Source organism: Ursus americanus, chromosome 24 (assembly GCF_024610735.1).
Source record: "Ursus americanus isolate L20-20 chromosome 24, mUrsAme1.1.p, whole genome shotgun sequence".
Classification (NCBI taxonomy): Eukaryota; Metazoa; Chordata; class Mammalia; order Carnivora; family Ursidae; genus Ursus; species Ursus americanus.
Genome location: NC_142150.1, coordinates 22,053,963 through 22,079,993, shown reverse-complemented (window position 1 = coordinate 22,079,993; position 26,031 = coordinate 22,053,963). Strand labels below are relative to the sequence as shown.

The following is a 26,031-nucleotide window of genomic DNA, read 5'->3' as shown; positions in this document are numbered from 1 at the left end:
TCAGTACTCGAGATGTTATTGAAATTCTTTCTACTGTGTTGTCGTTGAGGTCACTGTTGCTGTTTAGAGAATGAACTAAGGGTGTTAGAAAGACAGCCCATTCCTGTTAACTATACTGGAATTAAAATTTAAAAACTTCATTAAAGAGAGAGAAAAGAAAGAAAAGGAAGGAAGAAAGAAAAGAAAGAAAGAAAGGCAGCCCACTCCGTAGTAGGTATTTACCAATGAGAGAGGCAGTATTATATAATGGCTCTGAGGTCACCAAGGCTGAACTAGGTTCAAATCTCTGCTCTGGCACTAATGAGCTGTGGAACCTTGGGTGAGTTACTCAGCCTCTCTGCATCTCAGTCTCTTCATGGTACTTCTGTCTTACAGGTTTACTGTGAAAGTGCTATTTACTTCATGCATTATAACCTGCCGTCCTTCTTATCCTGAATCAACACCTCCTCCTGACTTTTCTTCAATATTCCTAGTCCTGGCACCCGAAACACTACCCTCCAGAGCAAATGTGTTCCTATCCCCGAACGCCCTTAGGTTTCTGGAGAGCAACAGTGCTCCTTTGCTTGCTTGGGGAGTGCTTTGTTTTGTTTTGTTTTTTAAGGACAACTCCAGACCAAATGAAATACAGGTACTGAATAGAAGGAAAGGCTGAGTTCAGTGGCTCTGACCCTTCCACTTGGCAGGTCTCTGCCGAACCCTGGTGAGGACAAACACTGAGTGAAGCCTACCTGACTGGCCTCAGTCACAGACTGACGGAGGTTGAGAGTGCTGTCGTATCTAGGAGCAGTGGATTTAAAGCTGGCGCATATCCTTGCGGTACATAATGACTTGCCAGGGGGCATTTGGGCACATGTAATCTTAAGGAAATACACATCCAGACCCTTAACTTCCATATACACTCCTTCTTAAAACTGACCTTTCCAAGAACATGCCCGTGATCTATACGTGCTCTCTGCAGCCACTCCCGCTTTCACAATCACTCTACTGCATTTTCAGAAAAGAAATGCATACCTCTCCCCCTCCTGAATCTTACCGGGGGACAATTTTAAAATGCCTTCCTTCTAAGAGGAGTCCTATGAGAACAGGGCAAGAAATATTTGTTTTGCCCAATCAATAAACTCTTGGCATGGTTGTGTGCTCCCGTCTGTCCACAGACCTAAGAATTCAGATTCAGAAGTCAGATGGTTGTCATGAGGTATATACTAATAAGTTTATTTGAGTTGAAAAAAATGAAATCAGACTTGGATCTGACAGAAGGCAAGACTGATCTGGCTGCATGGTTTGACCACAAAAACCTTTGCCAATTAGCTTATACAGTGAATCTTGCCTGTGCATTTAATAAGCAGTGCCAAAGCTTGCCAAAAACATAGTAAAGCTCATACCACGTTACATGTCAGTTATCACACCCTTTTCAACTATCTATACTTGATGTGTTAATTTTAGGAGTGAACTTTAAAATGGACAAGGAGACATGTAATTTTTGGTAAATTTGGGGGGTATAAGAACACAAAGTTTAGCTGAGGAACAGAGAGCTCCTAAACCCTGACCAGGAGAGTGGTGTGCCTTTTACTACTGCCCTGGCCAGGGCTGGGGTGGGGGGAGCTGCGGGGGGAGGGGGCGGGATGGGACTAGGGAGCCCCAGCCAGCAGCCAGCTGACACACTGTGTCACACTTGTGGCCCACAGCTGGCACACTGTCGCATGAGGAATCTTGAGAAATTGAGGGAGCTGTTAGAGGTATGCCACAGCCCCCATCACATCCAGCGCCCAAACACCTGCTGATAAAGCGGCTGCGATGGATGTGTGTTTCCCTGCCTGGCAATTTTTCAGCTAGTCCACACAGATAGGCAGCTCACCTTTCCACTTCCTCCCCAGAGATGGCAGCTTATGAGAGGACGTTAATAAATGAGGTGGAAGGCACTCTGACCTCGCAAGTTTAATAGTTTCTTTTCCTGAGAATATAATACAACTTAATTTGATTTGGCATCACTCCTATCTGCTGAGTCTTTGGCTATTTATTAATTCATTATTGCTGTAAAAGGATTATTCAACTCAAGAGGATAGAGAAATTAAGAGGTATCAACAGGGAGAAGGTTAGATTCGAAAAGACAGATTTAGTATTCTCCAAGAATGAAGCCATGCAGGTATTGGCAAGGAGCTCACGGGCAGTGTCCGTTCACCATCCGAGGCTGTGGCCACCCAGTGCCGGGAGGCGTGAGGTCAGTCTGCCCTCGGAGATGGACCACCCGCCCCGACCCAGAGACACTCCCCCACCAGATGGAGCAGAACTGCCACTTCTGTGTCCCCCGTCACCTGCCCCAGCGGCCCAGCGTGCCAGTGAGGGGGTCATGGTGCTGGAAGGAATCAGAACTTAAATCTGTAGCAGCCACCTACGGAATTAAGTAAGGTCTAAATATAAAATAAGGTGAAATGTCCTCCCTTTATCCTGGGTTAACTGAGAAAAACATGAAAGGACTTCAAAGTTTTAGTCCTGGCTTTGCTGGTGACTCTGGGAAATCAGGATGTGTTGCATTACAAGTAAAATTTAGGAAGATTCCAAACCAGACAAAAGCTAAGCTCCTTTCTGACTTACACACATGCCGAGCTAACTCACGGCTCTCATTTGCTTTTGTTGTGTGTCCTTCCCCCTGTTCCCCTCCAACTCAATCCGAAGGCTGGCCTAAACGTTCCAGGTCCTTTCACTCCTTTCTCTGGCGGGGCCCAAACATCAGGTTGATCAGGACCTCGTACAGAGCCAAGAGCAAAAGCCTGTGGGGAGCAAAAGGCCCAAGATTCCTCAGTTCCTCGTGGGTCTTAAAAAAAGTTTCAGGTGGCTCCAGCCTGGCCGCATCTTCTTTTTTTTTTTTTTTTTTTTTTTTTTTTGGAGAGAGAGAGAGGGCACAAGCAGGGGGAGGGGGCAGAGGCAGAAGGAGAAGCAGGCTCCTGGCTGAGCAAGGAGCCCAATGTGGGGCTCGATCCCAGGACCCTGAGATCACGACCCGAGCCGAAGGCAAACGCTTAAACTGACTGAGCCACCCAGGTGCCCCGCATCTTCCTTTTCAAATCACAGGAAAGACAGGGAGAAGGATCCTTCTCTCCACATTGCATTCTACTTTATCCTATGAACCTTCTCTTCAATAATAACCATTATTCACAGAGGGCTGACTTAACGTTCTGTGCACCATGCTAAGCAATTTATACGCACAATCTCACTAACCCCCAAGAGGCGCTTTTGGGTGGGTATTATTATCTGCATTCTACAGATGAGAAAAGTGAGGCCAAGCAAAGGTGCACAACTTCTCGGTACACAGCTGCTAATGGTGGGTCTAGATTATACAGACTCCAGAACCCACCCAGAAGAAACCAGACTTGTGTAAGGGGTATGACATGGCCTGTATCTTTTGCCTCCCCACCCCCATTTACCCAGTCAATAAGTGACAGCCATTAAGTCCTCCAAGGCTCAGTTTTTTCACCTGTAAAATGGGACAGTAATACCTACCTCCAAGGGTTGTTATAATGAGATGGAAGGTACACGCAAATTCTTTTTGAGACAAAACAATCTAGGTAATGACAGGATTACTACAGAAGGAAAAGGCAACAGACCCTGGGTTTGTCCCTCAGCTCTCCAGCTGCCTCTGCCTTACAGACCCATGTAGGCGCCTCGGAGAGAGGCCTGGCGCTCCAGCATGGCCTCGGGTCCACACTGAACCGCACTGCCAAGCGTGATCGCCACACATCTTGCAACCTGTTTACTGCTTTTACAGGTGGCTCCCCTACCTGCACCACACAGGGGCGAAGTGGGTGGTGGCCTGTTTCCGTGGAAGGGCACCAGAGGCTCTGTTCAGGCAGTGCACATCTATAAAGAGACACTTGAACGGAAGTAACAGGCAGGCTTGCTAGCCTGCCAACGCCCATCTGCTCCCAGAACTGCCTTCTTCAGGACTGAGTCTCCTGTTGCTGCTGCTGGATTTGTAATGGAATCATTTCCAGCCTTTTTTTTTAAATTCAGAAAGTCACATTTTATTTTTTGCTGATCTGTACTTTCTGTAACAAGCAAGTACTGCTTCCATGAAAAGAAAAATCCACAGCATTATGCATCAGTGATAATTACCATTAACACACTGAAATATATTTATCTATACCCCCTCATGCATATATAAAAATATGTATTTTACAGGCTCTTTCAGAATCTGCTTTTTCTATTCAACTAGCAATCATAAATACCTTTCCTTATCAAGAAATATATTTCTATAAGATTGTGATTCATGATTGAATTGTATGGACTTATCGTACCCACTACTGGACATTTAAATTATTTCTACCTTTTCACTTATTACCCACACCTCTGTGACACATATCTACGTGGATGAGTCTTAGGTTCATCCTTAATTATTTCCAAAGGGAGTAGGAAGGGAAATGCCCAGGTCATAAACTTTAATTTTACAGCAACTTTAGATCTACAGAGAAATTACAAAGATAGCCCTGAGGTTCCAACATGTCGTTTCCTCTACTATTAATGTCTTATGTTAGTAAAGTATGTTTGTTACAGTGAGCCAATATGGGTATTCTAGCATTTACTAAGGTCTGTATTTTATTCAGATTTCCTTAGTTTTCCCCTGATGCTCTCATGCCGGGCCAATATGGGTATTCTAGCATTTACTAAGGTCTGTATTTTATTCAGATTTCCTTAGTTTTCCCCTGATGCTCTCATGCCGGGCCAGATTTCACCCAAGAACCACACTACATTTAGTCCTCACGTCTCCCTGGTCTCTTCTTGGCTGTGACAGTTTCTCAGATTCTTATTTTTGATTACCTTGATGGTTCTGAAGAGTACTGGGCAGGAGTTTTGTAGAGTGTCCCTTGGTTGGGATTTGTCTGATGTTTTTGTCCTGATGAGGCCGTGGTTCCGGGCCTTTTGAGAGGGAACTACAGAGGGACGCTGCCATCCTCCTCACATCATAGCCAGGACACGCACTATCAGTCTGACCTGGCACTGCGGAGGCTGACCTTGATCGCCTGGCCCAGGCTGTGCTGGTTAACGTTTCTCACCGGAGTTACTCTTTCCCCGCTGCCTATACGTATGTTTTGGAAGGCAGTCACTCTGAGCAAACCACACTTATGAAGTGAGGAACTATTCTCCCCCATCACGGAGGGTAGAATATTTGCATACATTATTGTAAATTCTTCTGAACAAGAGATCTGTCTCTTCTCCTTTATTTATTCAATAGTTTACTTATATCAGTGTAGACTCATGGATGTTTATTTTTACACTTTGGGTCATAACCCAATAGTACTCTATTTACTGTTGCTCAAATCCTTCAGCTTTGGCCTTTGGGAGCTCTCTTCATCGGTTCCCATGGCCGCAGACACACCCGCGTCAGCGTGGGGTTCCTGCGGGGGGTTGGTTTGGAGCACTTCCTTACCTTGGGGCACTACAAAATGCTGGGGCTCATCGCGTAGATTTCCCTCCCCAGTGCTAGAATCAGATATTTCTCCAACAAGCAAAGGAGATGTACTTTTACAGGTATTTGATATATTATCATTAAATTGCCCTTGAGAAATCACTTTATACTGATTTATAGTCATGAGAGTGCCCCCTTTCCTCACATCCTTGCTGACACTGGGCAGTTGCGAAGTGTCTGTGGGGATGATATGTGTGCGTGTGTGTGTGTGTGTGTGTGTGTGTGTGTGTCTCCTCTCTGAAATAATGTCCATGTTATTATTCGAGTTCCTGTTGAACTTCAAGAGGGAGATGCCATGGGGACACTTCTCTTTCTGTGGGCCTTCCTCAACCTCCCTACCTTCCTGCAGCACAGCAGGATGTCACCTGACAACCGCCTGCGGTGAGGGCTGGAAAGGAACCTTTCCCAAACTCCTATTACAGCCCAGGCAACTCCAGGGGGTGGAGGAACCAGAAGCAGAAAATAGCCCAATGGCTTACCTTCCCTGCTCCCTACACCTTCAGGAAACCCCTCCCCCTACCACCCAGTTTTCTCATTTTTTCTTGGCAAGTGAATAATGGAAATCCAATCTCTCTCAAGCAGTTTCCTTCCACAGAAATCTTTTTTTTTTTTATAAGCTTCTTTTTTTTTTTTTTTAAAGATTTTATTTATTCGACAGAGATAGAGACAGCCAGCGAGAGAGGGAACACAAGCAGGGGGAGTGGGAGAGGAAGAAGCAGGCTCATAGCGGAGGAGCCTGATGTGGGGCTCGATCCCGTAACGCTGGGATCACGCTCTGAGCCAAAGGCAGACGCTTAACCGCTGTGCCACCCAGGCGCCCCTCCTTCCACAGAAATCTTAAACATAAGATTTAATAAAATGCTGGACTTCAAATTTCCTGTTGCCTCAGCTGCTTTATCTTACAGGTTACCAAAGGGAGAGGGAGAAAGGATCAATAAATAAATACACACTTGACACTAATCTCTAATCTCTGTATGAATATGGGTGCTTTTTTTTTTTTTTTTAAGTATTTCAGATTAGTTCTCAGTAGTTTTGAGTCCTACGGTGACCTTGAATTGAGGTCCGGAAGTTGGAAACTGGAAGCAAACCAACTCTCAAGACCTCCTGTGACTATCTTGCATCGCAGAGGGCTATAAATGTGAATTTAAGAGTTAGAAGCACCTAGGCTTGAGTCACAGCTTTGCCGTTTACTAGCTGTGGGATTGTGGGCTCAATGTTCCTACCTGGAAATGAGAACAATTTAGTGCCTACCTGGAAGAGTTGCAGGAAAGATTAAGTGGGAATGAGCGTATATATAGTGCTTGGCGCACACGCACATGTACACACGTACACACACACACACACGCACACCCATATATATGAAGAGCTTGGGGTAGTACCTGGTACATAGAAAAGTGCTTGATACATTTTACAGTTACAGATGAAGAAATCAAGCCTAAGCGGGGCTAAAACTCATAGAGTGAGTAGATGGCATTGGGATTAACTGGAAGTCAACATCTCGGTTGCCGAATGCATCGTCAAGCCTGCAAGCCCCATTTTCTCGAAGAATGCCATTTATTAACAGAAGAGAAGAGCTAACAGTGATGTCACACAGGTGCTGTGGGCATCATGCTGTCATTTGAATGGGCTCAAGATTCCTTCCCGAGTCTGTTCCCTTGGTGTCTGGTAACAGGCCATTTGTTAATATCGGCGGTAAACACCTATAGTTTATTCAGTACTTTCTATGCACCGACGATTGTGCTCAAAACATTAGAAGCACCATCTGCCTATCCCATCAGGTCCACAGCAAGTTCTGTCCCCTGCCTGTCCCCTCCGCTTCTCCATGGCCACCACCATCTCTTGCTGGGATGACTGCCACTGCCTTCTGACTGGTCTTCCTACTTCTACACTTACTTCACTACTGTTTTGTTTTCAAGCTGCATTCAGAGTAATACTTCTTAAATGTGCAAAAGATTATGCCACTGCCCCACTTAAAAATCCTTTAATGGCTTCGTACAGCCTTGGAAGAAAGCTCATGGCCCCCATATCCCTCCATGATTTGGCCGCTGCCTACCTCTCTAACCCCTGCCGGCCACGCCGGCTTGCTCTCTGCTCCTCAAATAAGCAGAGCTTGTTCCTGCATGAAGGCTTTGGCACATGCTGTTCTGTTCCAGAAGCCCCTCCCCTCATGGCTTGGAATGACTGGCGGGCTGCTTAACAATTCAAGGCTCAGCTTCAATGTCACCTTCTCAGAGGCTTCCTCTGACCAAGCGCTCTCGAGCAGCCACCTCAGCCCTGCACTGTGCGGTCAGGCTGCTGTATTGTCTTCACAGCACTTGTCACTACCTAAAGTTATTCTGGGATGCTAAGGGTCCTTGAGTATTTTGGCCCCTGCCACATCACCAGTACTGGATAATGTGCCAGTGAAACCTCACCAAATATTTTTTGAATGAATCACCAAGTGAATTATCGAAACAACTCCTTAAGGAATTATTGTTCTAGAAAACTTCCAAGCCTTCCCAGGCTAACTGTGGGCAGCTTGCTGGTCTTAGAGATACTGCCCAGGCATCTCGCGGACAGCTTATTTCTAGAAAATGAGGTGAGCCCAGACTCTATTTCTTTTCTGTCACTGCAATCACTGGGCACATATAACCACAAGGGGCACCAGGTGTGGATGAAAATGCTGTATCATAAACAGGATTGCTCTTACAAATGACTAAGCCTTACTGACAAAGCCTGGGTGTGTCCAAGGAATGCTGGGTCACTGAGGGCAAAGCAGAAGCAAGCTCAGGTCCAGCCCTTCCCAGGCAAGGAAATCTGAAGAACCAATTCATCTGCTGGAGGAAATGTTCTCATCTGGCTTCCTTATAAAACAGCTGCACGTTTGGCAACTTCCCGCCCTTCGCAATCCAGCAGTGAGCTGTGCTTAAGACAGGCTTGGGTTCTAAGACTTTAACCATCTGCCCTTCACCCTCCCCGTGGAGGGAGAGAGACACCCAGGCCAAGATGGAAGTAAAGGGGTGCTTATCACTGCTCGCCTCCCCCCCCCTCAGGAGAAACGCCACCTGAGGCGTGGGTGCGCAAGGGGGAGAGCAGGGTTACCTGTCGTGATGGTAGTGACAGTGGGGCAAGAGCACAACCAAGAATGGGAGACGTGGCTTCAAGACTCCAGTCCAGCACACGTTAGCATACGACCTTGGGTGGGGTGCTTCATTCATTCATTCATTCATTTATTTATGTTCGATTAGCTAACATATAGTACATCATTAGTTTCTGAGGGATGTCTCTTTAAGCAAAGGTTTCCACATGTGTAAAATGAAGACAGTGATACCTGGAAGGACTCACTAAATGGGTGCTATCACTATTATTCGCTAGGCTCTGAACTCGTCACCTCACCAACATTTTCACATTCAGTTTTCTTAATAATAACCCTAACAGAATGAACACTCCATCTTACAGATGAAAAAACACGAGGAGCACAGAAGTGAAGTGACATCCCAAAGCCCCACAGCTAGGCAGGGCTGGAACGACAGTCGAGGCGTGGTCCGTGTTCTTCCCCCTGGGCAGGGGGTCTCGGTGGTGGTGAAGGCCACGCAGGAGGGCGCTTGTCCCGTCAGCTTGGCTCATTCCTCACTGCCAGTAGCAGAGGTGGGAACCTCTGTGGGTCGCTAAAGACCTGTCCAAGGCCTTGGCAGACTCAAACTCTAGTTTGGACACCAATTACCAGAAAACTTCTTCCCTGCTATACGGCATCCCAATAGGCTCTTTAAAAAACAAAACAAAACCAAGTATAGCTAGATGTCTTCCACGCTTACAACTGTGATCTGCCTGTGACACTCCTGCGGCCACCTGGCTGCAAGGTAGCGGCTTCCCTCGGATTCTCGCTCTGGTTCTTGCGGGCTCTGGCACACAGTCCTGCAAAAGGGCCTGCCACCAAGACTTAGCACAGAATGTGTCTGGGTCAGACATCGGTTTCAGCTTCAATCCCATCTGTCCTGAGGTGAGAGGCACCCACCTCTCACTCTTTTAATTAGGATGCAGAGAAACTCTTCCAAGGCTTCAGCTGCTCTTTGCTCCCCCGCCACTAGAAGATAAAATGTGAGTTCAGTTGGGATGATGCCCCCTCATCTGCCTGCGGAGAACTGACGATGAAGGCGGTCTGAAGGCGGTCTGATAGGTCCCTGCATTTCCTTGCAGCCTCCCAGGGTTCAGGGATTCAGCTCCCCTTGGTGTGGTTATATTGTAAATGTCTTTGCCACCTGAGCTCCTGAGAGGCTGACTCTGTTTCTCATTCACCATTTTATCCCCAGTGTTTAGCATCATGCCTGGCACTTAGGAGGCATTTTGGTGGCTGTCACACAGGATTTCACACAACCTGTACTGGCCCAGGAGAAAGAATTTAGCAGGTAAAGTGCAAGGTGGGGGAAGACTGGCCTTCAAGGCAGTAATTATGACCAGCAGAAAAGCAGACTTTTCTCCTGGGAGCATAAGATCTTCCTGGAAAAATGCCTAAAGGATGTAGTATAATCTATTAGGATCGTCTGCGTTGGAATAACACCAGGATTCCCATCTAGGCCCTTCTGAGCTGGATGACTTAGGCACAGCTACTGAACCTCTGTAAGCTTCAATCAATCTGCTTGTCTGTGACATGGGGTGTCATTCATTCATTCACTTTTTCAGTGAATAAATGCTTATTGAGCACCCACAGTATATGAGGCGCCATACTGGGTGCTGGCATCACAGTAGTGAGCAAGACTGACAAGGTCCTGATTCTCATGAAGCTTCATTTCTAGGGAAGGAGACGTCTAATAAACAAGGAAACAGATACTTTCAAATAGAGGAAAGAACTGTGGAGAAGGTAAGGCAGGATGCTGGGACAGAGAATGATAGGCGCATGTGTGCTGGAGGGCCACTGAGGCAGGGGAAATACCAGGATGGACCTCCCAGAGTGGACCGGAATACCAAATGAGCTGATGGGTCAAGTGTTTAGCTTCTTTACTACCAAGTAATGGGCACTCAACCAAATGCAACCGTTTTTAGATTGCTTCCATCCTAAAGCCGACTGCTTCTATTTCGCCTCATGATGGCTGAGCCCCTACTACATGCCAGGGAGGGCACTACAGAGGGGGCTCAGCTGGAGCTCTTCGACTGGCAAAGAATGCAGCCAATGCTCTATGAGGAGGAAGAGATGGTAAATTCCAGCTGCAGAGTCAGCAAAGACTGCCACTCAATGTGGACAGATGGATTGGAATTTTCCAGGAAGCCTATGGGGCCAGAAGGAGGGCGTGCCAGGTGGAGGGAACAGCCTGAACAAAGTCCTGAAGATGTGCACCCGCTCAGCATGTTCAGGGAGCCGTGAGACGTTCACAGCAGCTGGAGGTAGAGTGTGAGAGGGCACCCGAGAGAAAGAGTATCTCGCTAGCAGCTTCTCGTACTTCTTTCCATGGGTCATGTCTGAAGTGTCTCCTAAGAAGATGGGAGGCATGTGGATGGGAGAGAGCAGGAGGTGCGAAGGGTGTCAGGGCTCCATGTGACATCTACCACACTGCCAGCATGCCAGAATGTGAACCAGGGCTAGGTTTAAAATATTCCGCCTGGAGGGTGCGGTGGCATAGCGGTTAAGCGTCTGCCTTCGGCTCAGGGCGTGATCCCGGAGTTCTGGGATCGAGCCCCACATCAGGCTCCTCCGCTGGGAGCCTGCTTCTTCCTCTCCCACTCCCCCTGCTTGTGTTCCCTCTCATTGGCTGTCTCTATCTCTGTCGAATAAATTAAAAAAAAAAAAAAAAAAAGAAATCCTAAAAAAAAAAAAAAAAAAAATATTCCGCCTGGGCTCTGTGTGACACTCCCTACGGCAGCACAAACAGATATTTCAGAGAAGCAAGAAAAAACAAACACCCAGCGGTAGCTCAATATAAAGCCTACGTGGGGGCCAGGCAGGCATCAGGCTACTCCAGTGTGATTATGTATCATCAGTGCAAGTCTGACACTCAGCTTGGAAGGGTATCGAGGTGCCAATGTATGATGCTGGGGTCTGGAGTGAGTGGACGCACTCCCAAGCAGAGCCAAGGACTCCTTCCTTGCCAAAGTCAGACTCACTTGTCCAAGAGTCTAAGGCCCATGCCAGGGACAGTGAGAGAGCTTGGAACTAGGGAGACAGTGAACTACAAGGAGGTTTCTTGTGCCTCACTAATAACTCCGGCATCTCTGCCAGCTCACCTTCTCTGAGATGAGTGTAACTACGACGAAGTTTGTAAAATGGAACCATTCAGATGGAGGTCTGATTCCCGATTTATTACTCTGTCCTACCCCTGCCCCTTGCAGTAAACACTCTTGCTAGGAGTCCCCTCAGGAAATGAAGAAGGTAAGAAAGCTATCCCCACTCCACTATTCCAAAAGCTCATGATACAGCCAATAGGTCTGGACTGCAGGAATCTGCCCCTATTGATGCAGACAGCCAAGGAGGTGAACATCGCATCCAATTTACATTCAGCCAATCTTACCACAGGCTCTCCGGGATTCCACATCAGTTCTGTCAGATGAGAGACGGGCACCAGCGGGGCCAGAAGAGAAGAAGATGACCCAAAACACATGAACACACCAAACAGGAGAGAGCCCAAAACAAAGAAAGAAAAGAGTAAGGAACACTGCAGGTCTCCACCCTTTGCATATCATCACCCAATCTCAAGACTGAACAAAGTCCACTGCTCTGAATTAAAGGGCTGCCCTAGGCACTGGCGGAAGAAACAGATACCCAACATGACATTGGGTAAGAGGCAGCTGTGGCCTTTGTCATGTTCAAAAGATCTCCCCATAAACCACTAAACCTGAAGAACTTATCCAAGTTGTTCCTTTAGTCTGAGGTACTGCACTTCTGGCTGAGCCCCCAGAGTGAAAAAATCAGTAGACATTACAAGATGAGAGTAGGTCATGGGGCCCCCATACACCACTTGAGCACAGATGAGTTTCTGGGTGAGCCAGCTGTCTTCTCAGAAGTTGATGGGACAGGGTAGATGGTTAAGTTTTGCTAGGGAAAGAGAAATGGTAATCTTATTTAAAGGGCCAGGATTAGAGGCGCCTGTGGCGCAGTTGTTAAGCGTCTGCCTTTGGCTCAGGGCGTGATCCCAGCGTTCTGGGATCGAGCCCCACATCAGGCTCCTCCGCTGGGAGCCTGCTTCTTCCATTCCCACTCCCCCTGCTTGTGTTCCCTCTCTCGCTGGCGCTCTCTCTCTCTCTCTCTCTCTCTCTTAAATAAATAAATAAATAAATAATCTTCAAAATAAAATAAAATAACAGGCCAGGATTAGGGTCTAAGCAGAGGGTGCTGAAGGAAGCACATAAAGATAATTAAAGACACATTCTACCTTCCTTCTGGTTTTTTCTGAAGTCAGATCTGCTGTGACACTCAAATGACATCATCCCACCACTTCACACCTATCCCACCCACCTGCAGGAGAACTTGATTATGGCTCACTTCTCAACATAAATCAGATGTCATAACATTTATTCATGATACCTGAAAAGCAATTGCTCTCCACTGGCCCAATTTCAGGGCCTAGCCAGAGCAAGATAATCCAAATACCCTGAAGGGCACCAGGGGAATGTTTCCTTAATATCGAATAAGGCCCAGTCACCCTCCAAGGCTGCGGAGTCGAGAGGCATCGGTCTACAATCTAGATGGCTCCCTGCCGTCAGACTTCCCATCCTGGCTTTCAGACAGAGGAGCAGGAAGGACGCAGAGAAACCAAGGTTTGAATTCAGTCCTTCCACTTACTAACTGGGTCCCCCTGAACAAAACTTATTCTACTGGGCCTCAGTTTGCTCACTTGTAAAACAGGGTCAATGAGTCCAGGTCCCTTACAAAAGTACAAGCACATGGCACGTGGTAAATGCTCCTGAAGTGACTGCTTCTCTCAGGAGGCGCCGTGTAAGACCGTGCCTGACACATCAGACTTCCACTCTGCCTTGCTCTGCTCCCTTCCTCCTTCCTGGATTAGATGGTGGCTCGGGCTCTCGCTTCTGAGTCCCAATCAGAACTCCATCTCATACAGGATAGTACACATATCAGATGGTTCTTCTACACCCGCATGAGACTTTAACAAGAAACGTAGAGATCTTTTGCTTTCCCCACCCACTCACCCACCGGCTATTTAAAACGTTCCACTGCCGTCTTCACTCAGCCCTGGCGCCGAGGGGTGGAGGGAGGGAATGACAGCAAAATAAACATTCCAGCTAACCACTTTGGGGAAAAGATGAGAGAATTCTTTCAGGGGTTGTTTTTAAATTAAAAAACATTTGCTGTGAGACAATAGTCACTCCTCTCTAAAAACTATTTTTAGAGCCCTTGACTGAAATACACACAAGAAAGAAAAAAATAAGTTTAAAAAAACGACAATTCTGTATATGGAAGTTTCAGCAAAGCCTATGGAACTGCTTGCTTTATGTTCAGCTGGAAAGAGAAGGTTCTTTTCCTTCCCAAACTGCTTCTCTGATCTCTGGTGTCTCATGTTCCCCCAACTTTACTGAGATATAACTGGCATATAACAGTGTGCGCGTTTAAGGTAGGCGCTCTCATAATTTGGCACACGTATATGTTTTAAAATGTCTGCCATGATAAGGTTAACACATCCTTTACCACACATAATCGCCATTGTGTTGTGGCTCTTATGATGTAAGTCTGATTTCTTTTTTTTTTTTTTAAGATTTTATTTATTTATTCGACAGAGATAGAGACAGCCAGCGAGAGAGGAAACACAAGCAGGGGGAATGGGAGAGGAAGAAGCAGGCTCATAGTGGAAGAGCCTGATGTGGGGCTCGATCCCATAACACCGGGATCACGCCCTGAGCCGAAAGCAGACGCTTAACCGCTTAACCGCTGTGCCACCCAGGCGCCCCAGATGTAAGTCTGATTTCTGACAGTGCTTGGAGTCCTGCTGGGACGGATTCTGGTGGCTAACCCTATGCCTCTTCTTGCCCACTGGAGAGGGTGGAAAGACCAGGCTTTAGAAATGGCGTTAGATTAGGGGCCTAGCAACCAAGGCGGGAACGACCGGTCTCTGTAAAAAAAAGATGGTCACCCACTTAGCTCTTATTCATCTTAACCGGAACGAACGGTCACAACATGGCTGTAAAGGGCGCTCTTGCTAGGGGTTAAAGGCAGACGCTCAAATCAGGCCTACCATAGGAATGTAAAAACTGCCTGGAGGAGGAGTGTAGGACTCTATGAATCTGACATAACTCTGTACTACAGACTTTATTTTCTCTTTCATTCCAACTCCCCCTCCCCTCCCCTCCGGTAAAGAACAGTAATGGCATTGAAATCCACAGATAATCCTTAAATCTCTGGGGCAGCTCCAGTTCTAAACTCCTCCTTCACACTGACGGCTTTAACAGCTGTTCACAAGTCATAACAAGGACCTCTCTTGCTCCAGCCTGGAATAGCAACGCCCTCTCCTTTGCCCTACCCAAATCAGAACCGGCCTTCACATGTACGTCCTCCACGCACATTGTGCTGACCCCTCTGGCCTACAGAGACTATCCGCATTCCCCTCTCAGACCCGCAGAGCCCAGGACTGCTTGTCGGGCTAAGGGGAACTTGGCGGTGCTACTGCTCCTGGGAGAGCGGCACGAGTGTAGAATCCGGAGGCCCGGTGAGACCAGCCGAGCTAGAAGTCGCATTAGGGACATACGCATGAACAACTGCCATAGAGGCACAGCAGGAGTCAGAGCTGGCGTGAGGGGCGGAGTGGCAGCCTTAAGCAGTGAGCCATGTCCATGAACAGGATAATTCATCAAGCAGTCCAAACTTGGGAAGGTCCAGGCAGGCCAGGAAGTGGAGTGCAAGGGGAGCAGGACTAAGAGATCAGGATGGAGGCTGTGAACAGTGGTGGGCACTGGAGCCTCTTTGTAAAGTCCTGGCTGTGTGGTTTAGGGCACAGCCCATAAGGTTCAAGAAGTCAGTCGCACATGACTAGGCACGAAGCATGAAACCCATTTCCCTGGCATTGGTCACCAGCTACACATGTCTCTTGTGGTGGGATTAACCCTGTATGATACTTGGCTTTTCCTCCTCTAGACTGAGAGCTGTTGCTCGAGGGTGTGTCTTGTGACTGAACACTTACAACCCTCCTTAGCAGCTGTGTGTGTACTAGTGAAACGAAGACATAAGATCTGCAGTTTGCCTCCATTTCTCAATCACCTTCCCCTTGGTGAAGACAGTCCTATTTAGAAGGTTTAAAAAAAAAAGTGGGAGGCCGCCTAGACCCCCAGGTGGCAGGCCACGAAATGCTGGCTGGTTGGCTCTGGGGCATACAGGATGACCCTAAGGACGCTGCACGCCTCCTTTCCGTGATAACACGCAGACTCTGCTGAAACGTACCTCTCGCAGTCTGTGCTCATTATCTGTGCTTCTGTTCTGGTTTTCGGTTGGTGCTAAGAATGGTGGGCTTTACCCACACCACAATCCTCTACCGATTACACTTCCAGACACGCAGGACAGAGGTGGCCAAAGGTGTGAGGGAAATGTTTGGAGCCACTCCTCCAGCTGCCTGCCAGCTGCTCGGGGACCTAGCGCCTTGCTTTGCTGGAGCACAGCCTAGCTCCCTCCCCCAGTCCCCACTGCTTTCCCAGAGGTCAGCCACAAGTTCACATCAAGCAACAAGCGGCAATTACAAATTGAGTGCCTGCTGGGAATATCTTTCTAGTGTCAAGCAGCCATTAAAAGCACTTAAGGAAATCACAAAAGGGAGGTGAGAGAATTCTTGGGGAAGAGCTATAGGATAGGGAGGGCAGAAGGGTAGGCATCGGTCCACCTCCTACCTTGGAGGGAAAAACAGACCATAAAAAGCAGAACTGGTTCTAAGGAGTGAACCTGCCTTTGGGGAAACTGCAGAACACTGTGTCTTTCAATCCTGCTCCTGCTGGGGCCAAAACACTTCAGGGTGCCTGGGAAACCTTTTGTTAACACAGAGTAAAATGACATTTTAAGCAGCTATGTATTTTTAAAAATTATCTAGTAAGCATGCATTATATTAGGTAGTTATATACAATTTCTCATCCCATGTGGACCGCATCTCTGTGAAGACGGCCTTATGACTCCCTGCTTTACAGATGTGGAAACTGAGGCTCAGAGAGTTTGGTGACCTGATCACATCTGGAGCCCAGGTTTGCCCCACAGCAAAGCCACTGTTCTTCCCAGCAAAGCCACTGCTGGGCTGCGATGGGCCCCTTGCCGGGTGTGCATGGTGCTGAGCCGCCTGCTGGCAGTTCTTAGCCTCGGTGCACCAGGCAGTAGTGTGGCTGGCGTGGACAGCACCATGGCCTTTCCTGTGCACTGGATTCAAGGAAGATGGAACAAGCTATCTTAAGTGGGCTAGCGGAGTCTTTTCAAGGGACTCTTTCTTTAGTCTTTCAGTTGTCGATGACCATGTGAAAGGGAAGGACTGGGTTCTGAAACAAGTAGATACTGTCACGTTGGGAATGTCACTTTCCCCTCTAAGTTTTAAATCCTCATGTAAAATGGGTCCAATAAGCCCTATGTCAGAGAGCGGTTGTGAACACTAAATAAGATACCTTAGTAAAGTCCTTAACACTATACCTGGCACAAGGTCCACATAAATGATGGCTATTAGAGTAATTTCTGCTTTATTTCAGATAAGCGATCAGAAAATACATAGATTTGGCATCAACTTGTTCTCATTCAGTTGGTACCATTTATTGTTCAGGAAAAGCGTAAAGATCTTGCATTTGTTTCATGGCCAAGGACAACCATAACAAAAGAATGGCCACGGGAGCACAAACAACTCGGTTCAGGAATGAGAGAGCCATATTCTCCCTGGGCCTGGTCCTCTCCCTTGCTGCTCAATCATCTCAGAGTGGACTATAAGCACAGCTATTTAGAGACCAGAAACATATCTACATATGGCAGGAACCTTGAACATTTTAGGGGCAAAAGGCACGTGTAGGATGAATGAATGCAAATGGCTTTGCCGCTGGTTCTATAGTCCCCTGAAGGCACATTTGCTAGAGGGACTCTCTTCAGATGGGCAGCTCCTCGGGACAGCAGTGCCGGCGGGCTCCCAGGCTTGCCTGCCAGCTTAACCAAGCAGGTAGCAGTGACCGACCCGAAGGAGCACCGGGCGGCTACTGTGTTCTCACCCCAGCTCCTCACTCTAAGCCCAACAGTGGCGTGGAGACCCAGAGGTTCTTGGGTTGCAGTCTCCTACACTTCTGACTCCAAACGGCTCCAGTGGTAAACTGCATCTTCTTCTGTGATCTGTCCGTGGAAACCTGAAGCCCCCGCTGCGAGATGTGGCTCTAGCTGCACCCTCGTCTCTGCACTCCTTTCAGAGAATAACCCTGCCCCGGGGCCAAAGTAAAATGTGCTTCCCAAGGCTGCTCCTGAGCAAATGGTGAACAATGGCGCAGATTGCCCAGACGCGCAGAGCTCTGGAAGTGTTCGCCTCTTGCTGTTCCCATTTAGAGGCTGCAGCGGGCATTACTGGCATTTGAGTTTGCAATAATGGAGAACATGGGACTCAGAAATTCAACTAAGAGCTAGATACATTTGTGTTTTAACAGTATATTTGGTCCTACAGAATCTCCTATAAAATAGTAGACCTTTCAGTATAGGACAAGTGTTAGTTTTTTGGCCTCAAGGAAGCAAAGAACAATAACTTCTTTATGGTTATTGCATTGGTCTTATCTGGGCTTAGATTTCTAGGTAGATTTGGAAAAACTAGTTCTTTCAAATCTGTCTTTCAGGTATTGACAGAAGAGCCAGGTGATGCACTGTGCAAAAATTAAGGCTACAGAGAGCCTCAGAGGGGAAAGCATTCCCCATGAAACAGAAAAGGACAAATACTGGAATTCCAGTCTAGATTCTGGTAGATTTTTTGACAAGAAGAAGCTGGTGAGATTTAAGATAACTTAGATATAAAGAAAAGTTTTGCTCTCTCCCAAGCCAAATTTTAGAAAGGGTCTGGCCCTTTCTAAAACATTTCCAGACCCCCTCATCTATGTGCATATTGCATATCTGTATGTATACTAAGCTAGTAGTCCTAAACTGAGTAGACAATTTTTATTAAGGGCCAACTCCTTCATATTTAAAAGATTTAGCTGGAATAGGTGATATAAAAATATAGGATTTTATAGACATTTGGGCTACTCTTCTATTCTGCAAACCACCGTGCTACCTCCTTTTTAGTTCCCAGAACCGATAAATGAAGATTCCTAAGAATGGGTCTCACAGGCTATCTTCCAGGTACCCTTTCGCCACTGCAATCCTGAGCCTTGGAAAGGATATGTTTGGCATAGACGTATCTAAAATGATACCACCCCAAGTATCCCCGACAGACAAACAGGCTCAGGGTCTAGAGACTTATGGCCCACATACTGTTTCAAACACAGGGAAAACCATTTCTTGGATCGCTGAGTAACTCAGGCTCTCTCCACAAAGGAGCCACATTCTACCACAATCTGGCATTTCAAATTCCATGCCTACAATCACCCCCCTACCTCACGGACAGACTCTCAATGTAAAGATCAGTTCATGCAACTAGCCCCAAACAGAGCACCTTCTGTTCCCCAGTGGCCCTGTCTCACTAGCCACCCTCAATGTCAAAAAGGCTGTGACAGCGTGTGGCTCACTGGTGGGGTGATTTGTCGGCACCAAGCACAACAGCAACCTTGCAGGCTGTGTATACGAAGGCAAGAAGATTCTGGGGTACCCCAGGACCTGGATCCCTCCATCAGCTAAGCTGTTCATCTTCCCTTTCTAACAAAATCAGACTATAATTTGTGTCCCCTCAGCAGGCCCAAACACGCATTCATAAAGAAACCTGCTTGCACAGGTTTGCTGACATGCACGGCAAATTACCTCCAGTGTGTCCTTCCAGGAAAGGGCCAGACTCATTTCAGGCACACAATTCATTCTGACCAAAACGTTCTTTCTGCCGCATGAATGCAAAAACATATGCATACACACAGGGTGTCCCTCATTTCCTTGGCAGTAATGGGAGCCTGGGCAATACTTTATTCATTTTCTAACATAAATTAGAATGGAGCATCAAAAACACCAATGACATCTGCACGGATACAAAATGTACTCATTATGGTTGGTGCTATTACAATGAAAGGAAATGCATTCATAATGGCAGGACATTTGAAATAATGTGTTGCTGGATTCTCTGTTCATAAAAGCAATAATGAAGAAACAGGAGTGGGTCAAATAAATTAACAAGAGTAACAGGGGCATGGGGTGGCTTCAAGGGCTCCCATGACAGTGAGATGGCACACTTACCAGATCCCCAGGGAGAAAGTTCTGAGAGTTTAAAGGTATAAGAGGTGAGAAGAGCGTTGGGCTGGCATTTTGGAGAACTGAGGTCAGAGTCCTGGCTCTGTGCTATGCTAGCTTTGTGATCCCGTGTGAGTTAGGGCAACATCTCCTTACACCTCAGACCGTTCACCTATCAAATAAGGACAGCCTCCCTCTCGGGACTATAAGAGGAGGAAGTAAGAGAACAATGTAAAGTGCTTAGCATGGTCTGGGTTGTACTAAGCACGCAATCAATATTTGCTTTCATTTTTTGTGTTGTTATTGCTACATAAAGGTACAGCTCTGTGACTGCAGGATCTCAGTTTCTTCTGCAAAGTGGAGCCAATAATACCTGCTCTTCCTACTTATAAGCTTATCATAAGGAGTAAGTAAAATGAAATGTCTTTGGCAGATACCACTGTTGGGTTGATTCAGGGCTTGCTAACTTGCTTGCCTTGTTGGGTTTCTACTCTGGAGGGTGGGAGGGTTAAGTATCCGCACACAAAGCCTGTGCTGCAGTGCGGGATCGGGGGCATGTAGCCTGGTCCAAGCCCATGACACAGAAGGGTAAGTCTTCTGGTTTGGGTGGGGGTGCTCCTTGGGGGTACGTTTACTTTTCTGATTCACAGATGTGGCCCTTTTTCTATCCCTTTTCCATGCTTGAACACAGATATATGATACCCAAAGCTGAAGCCCCTTTTCAATCATAAGGCAACAAGCTCAGGGAGTTTCAGAGACACGTGGCAGTACTGACATCGTTAGGCACTGAACCAAAGCCAGCAGTCACCTCCCTCCCAACTTAATACGTGAAACAAATAAACTTCCATTTGCTTAAGCTACTGATACCAGAGTTTTCCTCAAAGCTGAACACAATTCTGATAGAATGCATCAGTACTCTGGAGAATTAAAAGCCTTACATGTAAGTATATGATCACTCCTCTGCCAAGAATTTCATTCCCTTGGACCCATCTGGCTAATTTATATATGTCCTTTAAACTCGGATTTAGTAAGATCTCCTCTAGGAAGCTTTCCAAAACCCTATCCCTAGCACTTGCCCCACTGTGTGGACTTCTCCAAACACTCCATAAACACCTCTATCGGTACATGTTACCCTGCTTTGTAATGATCCATTTACAGGTCTCTTTGCTCTCCAGATGGTTAAAATGTCTCAACAGCAAGGATTCTTATTTTAGTCATTTAAAAAATTTCCTAGCACTTCGCGTTATACCTGGCACATAGTGGATAACTCATTAAGGGTTTGCTGCAATATTGAATAAACCAATGAAAGAGTGACCTGAAAGGCACGGAGTAAATGATAGCCTGTCTAGCCTTATTATCCATTCATATTTCTGAAACACGGCAAATAGCTTTCTAATTCCTATTACTATGTTCAGGGTGTCTAGGTTAGGGAAGCATTGGTCTAGGCAGTGATTTTTAATGTTTTAAAAGTTATTCCACTTGAACCTTGTTTGAGTTCATGGCACCCCCCTCACTTCTACTCCCTAAATTATTTTAAGCCGTGTATTTTCTAAAAAAAAAATAATAATTTTATTTCCTTCTTTGTTGTTTTAGAATTTACACCTTGTGATAACCAAAAACATATTGGGAATAATCTCAACTGGCACCAAAACAAATGTTCACATCATCCAGTGGCTCCCTTCCCAGGTGTCTGAGTTCTGTCTGTGTGACTGGGCCTTCTGGAGACCTCCTACTGATCCTGCCATTTCTGGGCCCTTACCAGCCTCGAATGCAGTGTGCCACTGCCCAGGCAGAGCCTAAGGTATGGGGTTTTCTGCCAGGAAACAGATGTAAACCCCTGTGTCCACCCTCTTCCTATGAAGCCAACTTAGGTCCGTGACTTGTATAGATCACAGCCTTCTTAAAGTAAGATTATTAGCCCACTGCCAAAAAAAAACAGAAAAAGAATCGTATCAAACAATACTGTCATTTAGATTATAAATCAGAAACACAGCTCTACTGTTAAGCACATTAAAAAAAAAGTCTAAGAGGTGAAGTGGTCTTCACCAGAAGCCAGCCTCTAGTCCAGCATCTCGTCTGAACGTCCTGTTCCCTTTGCCTGCAATGCTCCCTGTACCCATTGTTGCTTGACTGGCTCCTTCGTTCAGTCAAGTTTCAGCTCCGAAGTGGCCTCCTCAGCTCTTCTTTGAACACCTTATCTACAGTCGTTTCTTCTCCCCAGTCCCTTTTAAAAAGGGACCTTATTTCATTTTCTAACAATGATATCTGAAATTATTTTGCGTATTTAGTGGTTTACTAGTGCTTTTCATTTTTTTGGTCTCTTTCCACTAGAGTTAAATCTTCCTAGAGAAGGGACCGCAACTCCTCTGTCTAGTTCGCCCTGTATCCTCAGCAACAGGAGCTGTGCCGGGCATAACGTGGGTGCTGAATAAACATGTGCTGAATAGGAGTAAGAAGAAAACGAGCGGCTTAGTAAATCTACTTTGCCTTTACCTGAGCTTCCTTTAGGGACTGGGAATGAGGATGGGTTTGGTGGCCACAATCAATACTTCGAGATGGTGAGGTTGGCTGTTGAGAGGCTCTGTGCAGTTATGGAAAGAACCATAGTCCTGTCCTGCCGCTTACAAGATGTACGAGAAATGGAAGATGTCCCTTAATCTCTCTGAACTTCAATTTTGTCATCTGTATAGCCAAGTGTTTCAGAGGCTCGGTGTAACAATTTAATGAGACAGTGATAGCACACAGTAAATAAGTCAGTTCCCCTCAACCTGCCCCTTAAGGCTGTAAAAAAGAGGAAGCAGTCCAGTAGCTCTGGGAAAGTGGTCTAATGCTTTTTCCCATTTGGGCAGTCACCTTAGCAACCGTGATGATTGTTCACAGAGATAACGTCTACCTGCTGTTTCAGGGAGTCTTAGCCTACAGGCCAATTTTGAAGTCCTGAGTACATTCTCAAAACACTAAGCCCAAGTCTACTTTGCAAGATTAGCAGAGATTTATTCCTCTCTTCTCAACTTTGTATCAACTTATATTAAACTGGGGGTTGATGCTATTCCACAGAGGTAAGCTTATAAATCCATTTTAAAGAACTTTGGGTGCTGATTCCTACACAACATGTGCTTCCTCTAGGCTCACTAAAACCAGAACATTCAAAGCCATCAAAAATCTGTGGTCTCCAGGCCTGCCAGACACTTTTGGTGACATCATCCTCGACAGCTATTTGCCTATTTAAACACATTTAATTCTTCACACTGAATTTATTCTGCCCACTCTTTTGTTAATTCAAGAAGCATTAATTGAGTGCCAACTGCATGTCTAGCCCTAGTAATCAGACTCAGCACACACTGGCAGTTATTAAATGTTAAGCACCATGCCTAACCCCTTATGAGCATCAGGTCATTCAACCTGCATTTCATCCCACAGGCATCAGGATTATCCCATTTAATAGGCCAGAAAACTAAAGCTGGAGAGTTTACATAAATTGGCTTAAGTGGGCAATAAAGGGTGGGTCAGTGCTCTGACCTAAGTCCTTCTAACATCAAACCCCACTCTGTTAATCACAATGCTCTAGTAAGTAGGCCCTGAACATGCACTTGGTACTTATCAAGGTGACAGCCACTTTCATGAATTAAAAAGAAACAAGGCTGGCTGTGGTCCTCCTCAGGGTAGGGTTTCCATCTTACTCTTCTTTGCATTCCCAACCCCCAAACTATGCCCATAGTGTTTGCCGAACTGATGATGAGCATGTGGGTCCTGTTAAAGAATCAGTAGAGCCCAACAGACAAGCTGGCATGAAAGACCTTAAAAGAACAACACAGGAAGACCAAGACACAAAACAGTACAGGATACAAAAGATGTGAGTGATTACAACTAGGGAATGGGTTTAACTTTAAAACCAAGCAACAAAATGAGGAGAATGGACTAGCCCAGACATCACAGACTCAAATGCTTCTAGGGATCTGGTAGATAATGTGAACAAATGAAATGAATAACCTAGGCCAGGTGAAGACTAGTCAATTGGAAAGAGCTTGCCCTGTCTAAGGAGCCGGCTGGCCAATGTCATGGGAAAATATGGATCTAGTATTGTCAAAACATTTGAATTTTCAAAAGAAGCTAAAAATATCTATTTTTTGATGTGGAATTGTCCAATTTTTAAGTGCTGGTCAGTAACTCATAAATTAAAAAAATATTTTATGAGCCAAACAAAACACTTCTTAGGCTAGATTTGGCTCATGACCCATCAGATTACAGTCTTTGGATCAGACTACATTTCACAATCTTTTAACCACTAATGACCCCTAAATGCCCTCCAGGGGCTTCAGAATTGGAAACTCTTTGTCTAACAAATAGCATTTTTGAATATTGAATTAGTTTTCTTATATGAATTAAATAATCAGTAACTGACAAATTAGGTCAGAAGGAGGGGAAACAGCTAAACAGCTAACACAGCTCTGCCCTGTCATAGTTACATGGAAGATTTCCCGCTACAATTTTTGAAATAGTGAAAATAGTCCATAGACTTTTATTTCTATCTTCATAGATCCTCTTGGGATTTGAGATCCGCCATTAGAAATCATTGGACTAAACTGAGCTCTTAAGATCTGGTGGCAATGACGCATAGTGGAAAAATGTGGGAATTTGAGTCAGGCACAACTGGATTGAATCCTAGCTCTTGAACTTATTAGTTGAGTGACCTCCAACAAATTATTCAGTTTTTTTTCACTTGTTTGCAAAATGGAAATAATTTGTGATCCATGTTTCTTTCTCACCATCACCATCTAATTAAAAGCAGCATCCTAGATAACAGCCCATGTAATACCACTATAATGATTAAAACATTACCACCTCCAAAATGAACAAAACAAAGGGTCCTCTGTCACGACCAGGAGCCATGATGATATATGCACACTGATGGAGGCTCATGCACCTAGTACCTTTCATTACACCTTTCATCCAAGGAACTCCAAGTGCTTGCTGGCAGCCCTGAGATGTAAAGGTGGACAGCCAGAAACCTGCTGTTTATGGATCCTGCCTAAAGCCATGACCTGCCTTAGGTAAGCAGAGGCCAGAGGGTCTATTCCTTAGCACCTCATGTTAAATGCCAAACAAAAAAACTGTATCATTGTTACCGTCTCTAACATAATTTATTAATAACTGAACTCATCCGAATAGTGCTTTACTATTCACAAAATTATTCAATGCGCATTTATCACGTGCTCCTCGCAAATCACCCACGGAGGCTGGTGAGGAACAAATCAACCCCATTCTGTGAATCAGGGAACAGGTTCTAAGAAGTTGAAACTGGTCATAGTCACCAAATTAGCGAGACATGGAAGTAGCTCTTGAGATTTCAAATTCAGTTTTTCTCTTATACTCTGGCCTGTAAGAGGTCAAGCAAATGAGAAACAGAGTACTATTAGGAGCCACATGTTGGCTGAGTGATCACTATTCTGTTTATCTGTGAAACGTTAGCTGTATAAGAAATGGAACTTATCTGCGATGGACACTAGATGTAGGCACTTAGGGGTGCCTTGTCTAATTATCGAAAACTGTTAAGAAAGACTAAATTGTCATCTTGGATTATGTACCAGTTTGCCTCTAGGGTAGCAGAGCAGAATTTCATTCAATTTTGCTTACCTTTCCCAGTTTACTCTGCTGCCCTGCCCCCACCTTGGGGAGGAGAAGCCTGGCAAACCACAGGCCTCCTCCTCCAGCCCCACATCCCCTTTGCTACTGGAGCTGTCCGCATGAGGTGCGACCACCTAACTCAAAGGCAGCTAGTTACTAGATGTGAATTAGCTGGGTCTTCTCTGGAGACTGTGCCGAGGGAATCTTGAATCCTGCATCAGGAAACTGCTAAACAGCTGGACCCGAAGCGGTGCCAGGGCGTACCGGAATGACAAGGGAAGCCGAGGGACAGAAGTAAACACAGGAGGCTGCTCTGCCATGGGCAAAGAGAAGCAGGACGGACAGAGAGACAAAGAATGGAGCCTGGGAGTCTTAACCAGTTCCCATCCTGTCCCCGCCAGGCACAGAAATACTTCCTTGAATCGGGTTCTGTGAAATGCCCTTTCTACGCCCCGCCATGGATCTGAACTAGTTTGGGTGAGTTTCTGCTCCTTACCAGCAATTTCTAATAGGAAGCTGCACTTACAACACAGAACTGCTGAAAGACTAGGAGGCTGTTAAAAAGAAACTAAATCTCTTTCTTTCAGATTGCAGAGAGGGAGAGAATGAATGAATGAACAAATGACCAAATGAAACTTCCAAGTTGAACAGGCCCCCAAATATGGCCTCAAGATAT

General features: G+C 46.0%; 1 protein-coding gene across 2 annotated transcripts in view; it reads right to left on the bottom strand.

Annotated features, from left to right (window-relative positions):
- Positions 1 to 26,031, bottom strand: part of TRIM44 (TRIM family member 44) — a 108,695-nt gene that overhangs the window by 7,329 nt on the left and 75,335 nt on the right. The window contains exon 5 of one of the 2 annotated variants that reach the window (XM_045808499.2): positions 11,941 to 11,969. The exons of the other annotated variant lie outside the window; for it this stretch is intronic. Coding sequence (XP_045664455.2) covers positions 11,941 to 11,969 — 29 coding nt within the window. The remainder of the gene's footprint in view (positions 1 to 11,940; positions 11,970 to 26,031) is intronic. 2 annotated transcript variants of the gene reach the window in all.